We start from the raw sequence: 12,333 nt of genomic DNA, 5'->3' as shown, positions 1-12,333 counted from the left end.
GTGAGGCACTGAGTTTGATCCTCAGCACCACATATTAAAAAAAAAAATAAAAAGGTACATCAACAACTTTAAAAAAATTAAAAAAAGAAAAGAAAAAGTTAACAAATTGGATGTCAAAATATAAAATGTCTATACCAAAAAAACAAAACAAAACAAAAAAACCATACAGTGAGAGGACAAACCACAAGCAAAAGAAAATGTGCTCATCATACAAATAACAATGGATTAGTACGTAGACTTTATAGACTCCCATAAATCATTGAGGAAAAAAAGAAAACGCAAAAGACTTTAACAAGTACTTCAGATGAGATTGGGCCGTTCAGGGTGGTATGGCCATAGACTTTAACAAGTACTTCAGAGAACAATTTAGCAAGACTCTGTCTCAAAATATCAAATTTTAAAAAGCTGGAATATACTTCAGTGGTAAAGCATCCCAGGGAGAAAAAGGGGACGTGGAGAATACTACTTTTGAAAATAATTCATCATTAGGAAAGAAAAAGAAATTATTCACTGGGATTCAGAATAGTGTTTTCCATTAAAATCTGTTCTGAAACTCCAAAACAATTCTTATTCTCAGTACAAAAAAGTACAGACCTTTACAATTTCACGAGACTTTAAAAAGCTCACACCTAGATATAAAATAGATATGCTTAAAGTGCAAAAGTAATACAAGATATCTTGTTTTCTAGTATAGTTCTTCAAATTTGAGATGTAAAAAGACAATGTACAAAGAAAAATGAAATTTATTAACTTTGTTTACCCTTCTGAAGTCATGATATTAAAGAAGCAAGGGAGAGAGGAAAGATTGACTCAAATACTTTTCCTCCCCCACCCCAAAAAAAAGCACTCTTATTAACTAGTATTTAAGCACTAATTTACAGGAAGTAGTGTGATCATATAAACTGGAAAAGTTAACCATCTTATAAAATAATGACAAGAATAAGAAACGACTATTCTGTTTTTATTCTCTATGTGTACACTCATTGATTTTATCCTTGCAAATAAAAACAAATGGCTAGTAAGAAACACAGGGATATAAAGCAACTATCTTGGTTTTGACATTTTTCTTTACATAACCTTGAGATAAGATCACCCACTTAAAAACTATTTTGTGACTGGGCATGGTGGTGCAAGCCTATAATCCCAGCAGCTCAGGAGGCTGAGGCAGGATAATTACAAGTTCAAAGTCAGCCTCAGCAATATAGTCAAGCCCCAAGAAACTAGTGAGATCCTGTCTCAGAATAAAATTCAAAAAAAGGGCTAGGGATGTAGTTCAGTGGTTAAGCGCCCCTGGTTCAATCCCTGGTGGGGGAGGTGTCTTTTTAGTAGAGGGACAGGTACACTCATACAATCCCAGCAATGTGGGAGGTTGAGGCAAGAAGGATTAGAAGTACAAGATCATTGTGTTCTACAATTCATTAATAAAAAAATATAAATAATTTTTTTAAATGGGCAAAAGATGAAGTAATATTTTTATTAAAAAGATCCAACATTTTCAGTAACAACAACAGCATCTTAAATTCAAAAGGCAGTATACCTTGGCATAGAGACTCCACTGTGACAAAATAAGAATGAATACTGGAAGGCAAGCACGGTGGCACACACTTCTAATCCCATTGACTTGGGAGGCTACGACAGAAGGATCACAAGTCTGAGGCCAGCCTCAGCAAATTAGCAAGACCTTGTCTCAATATAAACTACATTTTTAAAAAGTGGGGCTCGTGACTTAGTAGTTAAGCGTCCCTGAGTTCAACTCTCAGTACCAAAATAAGATAATAAATAAATAATGAACTGCTTCTGTTACTAAACTGGGAAAAGATCTGGATAAACTTAAAATGGAGTTACAAAGAAAAAATGGAAATACAGTAACATTTCACTTATCTGTATATCTGTCAGCATATAAACAGTAACTCTTTAGTTAAAAACAGAAAGCTAACAATGTTTAAAGGCTTAAACTTCTGCTAAAAAAGTTTAAAAGTTTAAAAGCTAAAAATATACTATAAAATAATTCACTAAATAGCATTTCCAGCATCAGATTATTTAAAATTGTTCAGGAAAGATGAATCAGCACAATTATGTAAGTGAAAGAAACAAGAAGTATAAATAATTGAAAGAGGAAAAAAAACTCAAAAGGAAAAAGAGAAACAAGAAATGAATGAATAAATGGACGGGCAGACATGTAATAAAGCAAATACAACAAATATGAAAAACTATAGAATCTAGGCACTGGAAATGTATATGCACAACTCTTTTAAACTTTCTGTAAGACTGAAATTTTCATAAAGAATGTTGAGAGAAAAATAAATAAGATAATTCAATAAGGTGAAGAAACTACAGAAATAATAATAGCTTTCCTACATTCAAACATTAATTGCAAAATCTAATGAAAGAAATATCCCATTCAAAATGGCAACTGAAAACTTAAAATATCAAGGCAAAATTTAACAAGATAATACAGAACTTACATATACACACACACACACACACACACACACTAAAACTTTAAGAGAAAATAATTTTTAGTGAGGCTTTAGAGCAAGCACAATTAGTGTTTGTTCAATTTGTCATAAAACCTGGAAGTTCTTTTTTCTTTTTCCTTTTTTAGTTGTAGGTAGACACAATACTTTTATTTTATTTATTTATCTTTATGTGGTGCTGAGGATTGAACCCAGTGCCTCACACATACCAGGCAAGCACTCTACCACTGAGCCACGACTCCAGCCCCTGGAAGTTGTTTTTTAATAAATTCATTTTCTATTTTTTAAAACCTCTAGAAGTCAGAAAATGAGTTAAATAAATGAAATCAATCCACATAACAGAAAAAGGACTTGTGTTCTACAATTCATTAATAAAAAAATATAAATAATTTTTTTAAATGGGCAAAAGATGAACCCCACAAATACTGCACTCAACCAATGATGCTAAACTAGAGATGATTCTGCATTCCAGAAGACATCTGGCAAGATCTAGAGAAATTCTGGATTGTCACATGGTGCGGGGAGGGTGCTTCTGTCATCTAGCAAGTAGAGAACAAGAATGCTACTGAATATCCTACAATATACAGTTTAGGTCTCCACAAAAAAAGAATTCTCTGGTCCTAAATGTCCATAGCACCAAGATTTAAAGAAATCTGATGCTAAATGAGAAAAGTCACACATATAAGATCACATATTGGGTAGAACATTTGCCTAGCATGCATGAGGTCCTGCATTTTGTCCCCAGTATGGTCAAAATATATATTGTATGTTTCCTTTGGTCTGATATCGCTAGAAAAGGCAAAATTTTACAGACAAAAAGCAAATCTGATTGGTTGGTTGTCTTAGGCTGAGTACAAATAGGAACAGGGATTGACTACAAAATGTGTACAAGGAAACTTCTTGGGGGTGACTGAAGGTTCTGAAACTTGAGTATATTATACCATACTAATTTACTAAAATATACTAATTTATTAAAACTCATAAAATGGGTGAATTTTGTAGTTTATAAATTATATGTCAATAAAGCTACTTTTTTCTTTCCTGGGATTTGAACCCAGGGCCTCATTATATGCTTCTGCAGGCAAGCATTCTACCACTAAGCTACACTCCCTGCCCTTTTTATGTTTATTATTTTTTTTAATTTTGACACAGGGTCTAAGTTACCCGAAGCTTGTCTCAAATTGAGATCCTCCTCCTCCTCAGCCTCCCAAGTTGCTGGGATTATAGGCATGGGCCACTGTACCCAGCTCAATAAAGCCACTTTTTTAAATGGGCAAATGACTCAATAAGAAATTTCACAAATATTAGAGACACTCAATTTCATAGGTCATCAGGAAATGTAAATAAAACCAACCACTCACCCTCAACATAATGGCTAATGTAAATATTCAGTATAATATTAATAATAATATCAAATGTGAGTGAGGATATTAGGGTAACTGGGAAAAGTATGTTTTGAACATGTCCCCCAAATTTCATGTTTTAGAAACTTAATCTCCAAATTCATATATTAATGGTATTTGAAGTTGGGACTTTGAAAGGTAACTGGATCATGAGGGCAAAGCCCTCCACTAATCCATTTATAGATTAAGACTTATTGAAAGTGTGGCTTTCTTATAAAAGCAAATTCTCCCTGGCATGCTTGCTGTCTCACCATGTGACAATCCCTCATCATACTATGATGCAACAAGAAGGCCCTCATCAGATATTGAGCAGATGTTGGCATTATGCTCTTAGATGAGTCAGATTCCAAAACCATAAGCCAACAAAAACTTCCATTCTTTATAAGTTATCCAAGTCTATGGTATACAGTTAGAGCAATAGAAAATGGATGAAAACACTCCCATACCCTACTGAAGGGAACACAAACTGGTATAACCACTTTGGGAGACAGGCAGTGTCTTCTAAAGTTGAAATACATAAACTGTATAACCTAGAAAATCCTTTTCCAAGTGTATATCCAACAGAAATGAATACATATATGCACCAAAACAAATGAGTGAGAATATTAACGAGTCTTTCCCTCTTTTCTTCTCCCAGCACTGGGTAATAAACACAAGGGCACTTTACTACTGAGCTACATCCCTGATCCCCCTTTTTCAATTTGAGACAAGAGTCTCATTAAATTGCCAAGGCTAGCCTCCCACTTGAATTCTCCTGCTTTAGCCTCCTGAGTCACTGGGATTACAGGTATGTACTAAGTGTCCGGCTATATTATTTTTAATACACAAAAATTAAAAAACATGCCTACCAACAGAAGAATACTAAAGAATGAGGACAACCATCAAATGACTACTACATCCAACAAAATGGATGCATCTCTCTAACACAAAAGAGCTTAACTCAAAAGAACACAGGTATGATTACATTTATATCAAGCCCAATAAGAATCACAATGGTCTATGTAAGAGAGAACAGCAGTTTTGACTAGTATAGTGACAGTGAAACAAGAAAGGAGGAAAAATTAATTCTAGATTTAGATTCAGAGTTTGATTGCATTTGGTGTATAACGCAGTAGGAGGTATTAAAAATGATCACTGGTCTCTACCTATGCAGGTGGTAGATGAAGATGGTAATCCCTAAATGGGAACACAGGAACAAATTGGGGGCTGACCCCATGAATTGAATTAGTTCATGTTCTAGACTTGTTTAAGGTATCTATGAGACAACCAAGTGGAAATTTCTAATTGACAGCTGGATATGCGAATCTATAGTTCAAAGAGGAGGTCTTTGGGTAGAGACATAAATTATAGTTCAATGGTAATTAAAGCTATGGGAAAAGACGGGTTCTCATAAGAAAAAAAAAAAGCCCTATAGAATACCAACACTTAAGAAAGAAGAGAAGCTAACAAAGGAGTCTGACTAGACAGAGAAGTTGAAGGAAAATCAAGAGTACAGAGCCCTAAAAGTAAAAAGATGAGCTTTTTAAAGGAAAAAAAAAAAAAAAAAAACACCAGCCAAGTGTCTCAAACTTTCCTAAGAGATCAAGTAAGATAGTAAGTGCTGATTGAATTTGGAAACATGGAGAATCTAAAACCATGGTGAGAGCTTTTAACTGGGGGCTGGGAGGGGCAGAAATTGTCAAATAAATAATACAGGAAAATGTCACAGAACTAAAGGACTAAGTTTTTGAGCTTAAAGGACTTATCAAGAAACCAGCAAATTAAAAAGGGGTGAGGGGAGATGTACATTAAATTATATCACCACAAACAGGGAATAAAAGAAAAAAGTTAAAAGCCATCAAGAGAAAAAGATTACAAAGAATCAGGAAACAAAATGGCATCATATTTTCAATAGCAACACTGGAAGCAAAAAGGCAAAGAATGGAACAAAGTCTTAAAAATTCTAAAACAAGTGTATTTTTGAACTAGAATCTTATATATCAAGTATGGCATTATAATAAAAACATATTCAGATAGGCAAGACCTTTAAAATTGCACTTTTCTTTTCTTTTTTTTTTTTTTAAAGAAAGAGTGGGAGAGAGAGAGAGAGACAGAGAAATTTTTAATATTTATTTTTTAGTTCTCGGCGGACACAACATCTTTGTATGTGGTGCTGAGGATCGAACCCGGGCCGCATGCATGCCAGGCGAGCGCGCTACCGCTTGAGCCACATCCCCAGCCCCAAAAGTGCACTTTTCATGAATCCTTTCTAAGCTACTAAAAGTTGCACACAATAAAAACAAGAAGGAAACTCTAATAGGAAAAACAAAGATATGAGGCTGGGGTTGTGGCTCAGCGGCAGAGCACTTGCCTCACATATGTGAGGCTCTGGGTTCGATCCCCAGCACCACATAAAAAATAAATAAACAAAATAAAAGTATTTTAAAAACAAACAAAGATACCCTTGATGTAGTTTGTGATCCCTAGATTTCCACGGAAAAAAATTATAACCTATTATTGAGAAAGACTAAAAAGACCTAAATACTGACAAAACATATGCACAGATGGGAAGATTCAGTATCACAGAATTATTAGTTTTCCCAAATTTGATTTATAAATTCAATAAAATACTTCCAAAAAAAAAAAAAAAAAAGCACACTATATGGAACTTCACCAAGCTAAATCTAAAATGTACAATGAAGTTTGCTAAGACCCAAGAATATACTACACACTATTGAAGAATAAAAACAAGAAGTCGTCTTACTATAGCAAGAGATTTATTTTAATGCTTTCCTAATTAAGATAGTTAGATACTGGTATAGGAATACACAAATAGTTTGACAAAGAGAATAAAAAGTGCAGGAACAGACAAATGTTACAGCAGAGTAGTAAGGAGAAACCCCACCCCATCCCCACTCATTATTAATTCTGGGACAATTGGGTGTGCATATGGGGTAAAAAATAAAATTGGACCCCTAACCTACACCATAAACAAAAATGTATTCTAGGTGAACAGTAGACCTACCTGATAAAGGCAAAATCAAAAAGCTTTTTGAACCAAAGGCCAAATGTTCGTTCTCTCTCTCTCTCTCTCTCTCCCTCCCTCCCTCCTCCCTCCCCTCCCTAAATGACATTTTGTAGAGTTCCTGNTCCCTCCCTCCCTCCTCCTCTCTCCTCCTCCTCCCTCCTCCTCCTCTCTCTCTCTCTCTCTCTCTCTCTCTCTCTGGAATAGAAGCTCACTGGATTAGACAAAGGGAAATGAAGAGAAAGGAGGGGGAATGGGAATAGAAAAGACAATAGAATGTCAGACATAACTTTCCTGTGTTCATATATGAATACATGACCAGTGTAACTCCACATCATGTACAACAACAAGAATGGAAATGAAGAGAAAGGAGGGGGAATGGGAATAGAAAAGACAATAGAATGTCAGACATAACTTTCCTGTGTTCATATATGAATACATGACCAGTGTAACTCCACATCATGTACAACAACAAGAATGGGAAGTTATAGTCCATGTATGTATAACACATCAAAATATACTATCATATATACCTAAAAAGAACAAATTAAATGAAAAGCTTTCTTTTTTTAGGGCTGGAGGTACCAGGGATTGAACTCAGGGGCACTGAGCCACACCCCTAGCCGTATTTCGTGTTTTATTTAGAGACAGGGTCTCACTGAATTGCTTAGTGCCTCACTTTTGCTAAGGCTGGCTTTGAACTCTCATTCGCCTGCCTCAGCCTTCCCAACTACTAGGATTACAGGCTTGCGCCACCAAGCCCGGCTTAAATAAAAAGCTTTTTAAAGGTGAACCAGGAAATTATCTTCATGAACTTGGGTTAGGAAACAATGCCTTAAATGTAACATAAAAACCACTGGCTATAAAGAAAAAAATTGATAAACAGAACTACATTAAAATCAAGAATTCTATTAAAAGGAAGACACTATAATGAAAATGAGAACAAGTTACAGAATGAGAATATATTTGCAATAACAATAACCAGCAAGTGGTCAAAACTCAAAATATACATATCTGTGTGTGTATGTATACACAAAAATAAACCAAAAAAAAGGTTATCAATAGAAAAATGAACAAAAAAAGAACACAAAAGAATCTCAAGTTACCAATAAACATACAAAAAGAATTACTTATTCGTTATCAGAGAAAGGTAAATAAAAACACATCATCAGATTGTCACAACTAAAAATTCCGACAATACCAAACATTGGTGAGAATGCAAAGCAAGGACATTCTCATACACTACCAGAGGGAAGTAAACTTGTATAATTAGTTTGGCATCATCTAGTAAAATTAAAGCTACACTGCTCTATAAACCCAACAATTCCACTCTTGGATTATGCCTTAGTGAAGTTCAAGCATTACATGCACCATTGTGTGTAATAGCCAAAAACTGAAAACAACTAATATGCCCAATAACAGTATAATGATAAATAATTGATGATATAATCACATAATGGGATACTATGCAACGATGAAAAGGAACTAACCATAGCTTTAAGTGATAATAAAGATAAATGTAACAAATGTAATACTGATTTTGAAAGAGACAAGACACAACCAAATACACTTAATATGATCCCATTCTTACAAAGTTCAAGTGCATACAAAACTAAATTTATAATATTTAGGGGTAGACACCTAGGTAGTAAGCAATAAAGGAAAGCAAACAAATGAATAACTTAAAGATAGGATAGTGGTTTCCTTTAGGGAGAAGGGATCAGATTCAGAAAGGAGGCAGGAGGGAATCTGGGGTGTTAGCAGAATCCCTTGACCCTAATGTCATTAATATAAAATCACAAAATTATTTGCTAAATGTACAAATGTTTCTATACTTTTCATTACAAAGATTAAATGTTTCAGCCAGGTGCAGTGGCACATTCCTGTAATCCCAGCAGCTTGAGAGGCTGATGCAGGAGGATGGCAAGTTCAAGGCCAGCCTCAACAACTTAGTGAGGCTCTATCTCAAATAAAAAATAAAAATGTCTGTGGATGTGGCTCAGTGGTAAAGAACCTCTAGGTTTAATCCCTGGTACAAAAAATTAATTAAGTAAGTAAGTAGCTAAATAAATAAATAAATAAATAAATGTTTCGCTAGTTTTTAAAGGCACACACCTATCGTTTGTCAAAAAGAATCATCCAGCACACAACCACATGTCAGCTTCAATTGGTTTCACATATAAAACAGCTTTCTAGAACTGTAATTCAGTAAACAGTTTTATTATTTCTTTTTTTCCTGTTTAATAAAACAAAAATCCAAAGAGAAAGTATTGTAAAGAATATTATATACCTTCATTTTATATCAATAACATCTTAATAAGAGAAAATAGCCAGGTATAACAGCCCACACCTATAATTCCAGCGGCTCAGGAGACTGAAGCAGGAAGATAACAAGTTCAAAGACAGCCTCAGCAACTTACTGAGGCTCTAAGCAACTCTCTAAATAAGATATTAAAAAGGGTCATGGATGTGGCTCAGTGGTTAAGCACCTTTGGGTTCAATCCCTGATACCAGAGAAAAAATATATTTAAAATAGTGAAGATTTTTCAGGACAGGAAATAACTTTATTAGAGTTATACAAAGCTTGATATAGCTGAACTAACTATATGATGGAAAGATCATTCAGATAAACTAAACACACAACATGATTTCCAAGTTACAATTTAATTTTTGTTAACAGTTACCATTTCCATAAGCAAATAATAGCTAGATCAGGTTTAGAAATAATTTTCTACTGCACTCTACTACATAAAATATTAAGGCTTGAAAATTTACAATTTCTCTCATATAAATTTACAATTTCTAGAAATCTTGAAAAACAAAAACTTTTAGGAAAAAAGGGCCAAAAAGGTCTGATAAGTTTAAATTTAAAATTTTTCTTTAAGAAAAAAAAAAAAAAAAAGAATATCCTGGCTCCTCAAAAACAAAGTAGTGAAATTAAAAAAGAAAAAAATTGCAAAGTATTTGAAGTATTGTACTAAAACATAATCAAGCCCACAGAAATTACCCTGGCCACAGTTTTATAGTTTTAGCTGCAAGGATTAAGTCACTAATTTTTCAGAAATTTTTCAACTTATGTCTCACTATAAGAAGAGACATTAACTTTGCTGAAAGTCACTACACCTGAAACAACACAATCTGCCTGTACCATGGGAAACCAAGAAAATGGCTTATAGTCTTCTTAGTCTATTTTTCTGTCCTATCCAGGTATTTTGATTCTTTGAGTTCTAAATGTAGTAACAGTAATTTGTATCATTTACTGAACCCTTTCTAGTGTTCCTCTAATCCTCACATACTGAGTAGGCCTTACTGAAGAGGAAAGTCAGGTACAGAATAAGTAATTTGCCCAAGGTCATATAGACTGCTACTCAGAAAGGGAGTCGAGAAATATTCCCCTTCAGAGTCCGTGCTCTTAATACTATACTGTTTATATTCAATAAAACAAACTTTACACCATGAAAGCTGCCTATGATCACCTAGCACCTTCTCTACAAGATTCCAGATGTCTTGAAGGTTTATTTCTGTCTTTCCTAGTTAACTGCATACTCACAGAATCTTAATAGAAGGGATCTTAAAAAAACACTTAGGAAAATCTTTGATTTTACAGCTAAGATTATGAAGTCTAGAGAAGTTAAATGTTTTGTCCAAGACCACAAAGCTGGCTTGGGACCACCAGCACCAAAACATTACTCTTAACTACCAGAAATAACCTTCCCACCACACTAGAAGTCCTTCCTTCCTGTCATGCATATTATACCCTAAGCTCTTGCTATTACCATACTCTACCTCCATACAAACACTGAAGTTCACTTTGCCAGCTTTCAATAGCATTCACATATAGGTTACATATTCTTTCATTTCAACAAATACAAAGTGAAATGCATGTGCTAAGTCAATGGCTGGACCCAAATGCATAACTTTGGCCCCTAATTTTATTATAGAAACCTGAACATATTAACTATGTGACAAGTGCAATAGTAGTCATGTTTTGAAAGCATACAGAAAGGAGTGGATATTCAGGCTGGGTAAAGAGTGAAGACTGAGGTTCTAACAAGATGTATTCAAGGCATGGCAAAGCAGAAGTCTAACAGTGCTTAGCAATAAGTAAAAGGCTATCACTTTTACCTATAGGTAATAAAGTTAAAAAAAAAAAAAACACTACAAATGACTGTGACTGTGAACAATTTCTTACTATCAGTATACTCACCCATGAAATGTGGACACTACTACTGACCTGCCTACTTTCCAGGATTTGTATGGGGGCCAAATTATGTGAAACAGTTTAAAAACTGCAAAGTTCTGTATAAGTCATTTACTGTTTTCATTTCTAGGCAACCCGGTGGGTTCTTCCCCTAAACTGTGTCTCATAAAAACCTCACCCTTCAGGATGAAAATATTCCTATGACATCATTCATATGCTCCTTAGGAGAGTGTAAACAGTTCACATTAATGCCTTCAGGTTGAAATGCCAAACCCCTCCACTGAAATAAATAAACATACATATGTAGAGTGGTTTTTTGTTTTTTGTTTTTTTTTAACTTCTCAAGTGCTGGTATCGACTTCTAGTTAATGCTTATTATATTTAAAAACTAGTACCAGATGCAAATTTTATTCTGGAAATTTTTTACCAGAAACTTCATTCCATTTTATAGTATGTGGTCCAAGCAGCTAACTCAAGAACTGACTGCAAGTGGCAATCACTTTGTTCTGATCCTAAGAGACGGGTTATGTTTTAGCAATGGATACTATCAAATATATGCCCTGGTCTCCAAAAAAGAAACCGTTTTAGTACAGCACGCATGCAAGTGCAGTTGTTACACAAACATACACTGAAAGGTGTAATGAGTTTCCGATTTTAAAATATTTGAGGGCCACAACCCGACCCCTCCCATAAATTAAAGAACATTAATCTCAAGTTTGACAGAGTAGACTGAACAACCCTGCAACCTCAGCAATCACTCTAACTACATTCAAGCCCCATTGTGTTCAGACCAACTGTTTAAGCTACTGCTTGGATGATAAGCTAAATAAAGTTCCAACGCAAATTACAAAGCCAAAGGACGGGGCAAGAGACAGGAAAGGGACTGGGAGAGCGGAGAAGTCCTCGCGCCACTCCGGGCTAGTGGCAGTTTCATCTCCCAAGTGCAACTTCCCGTTTTCTCCCTCTTACCTTGTACACTTTCCCAAAGGCTCCGTCGCCTAGTTCTCCTATAATTTCCCAAAACTCCTCGGGGTTCAGGTCCCTCTTCACATGTTCGTATTGCTTCTTCTTCTTCTCGCTCCCCAACTTGAAGATCTTACGGAAATTGAAGAAGGACATTTTTCCTCCGAACAGAGTTCCTTGCACTTAAGGACTAGAAACAACAATAAAAGGCAAAGTTTCTCCTCCCAGCTCTCCCGCGCGAGCCCGACGGGCGGCGGCGGGCGCGGGGTCTCTGGCTGCTGGGGC

General features: G+C 35.2%; 1 protein-coding gene across 2 annotated transcripts in view; it reads right to left on the bottom strand.

Moving 5' to 3' along the window:
• Slk (STE20 like kinase) overlaps positions 1 to 12,327 on the bottom strand; it is a 61,003-nt gene extending 48,676 nt beyond the window's left edge. For both annotated transcript variants that reach the window (XM_015494754.2, XM_015494755.2), the window contains exon 1: positions 12,055 to 12,327. In XM_015494754.2, coding sequence (XP_015350240.1) covers positions 12,055 to 12,204 — 150 coding nt within the window. In that variant the 5' untranslated portion in view covers positions 12,205 to 12,327. The remainder of the gene's footprint in view (positions 1 to 12,054) is intronic.
• Positions 12,328 to 12,333: the final 6 nt, after the last annotated feature.

This window comes from Marmota marmota, unplaced genomic scaffold, assembly GCF_001458135.2.
Source record: "Marmota marmota marmota unplaced genomic scaffold, marMar, whole genome shotgun sequence".
In the NCBI taxonomy this organism is placed as follows: Eukaryota; Metazoa; Chordata; class Mammalia; order Rodentia; family Sciuridae; genus Marmota; species Marmota marmota.
The sequence above is the reverse complement of the archived record's forward strand: the minus strand, read 5'-3'. Positions and strand labels throughout refer to the sequence as shown.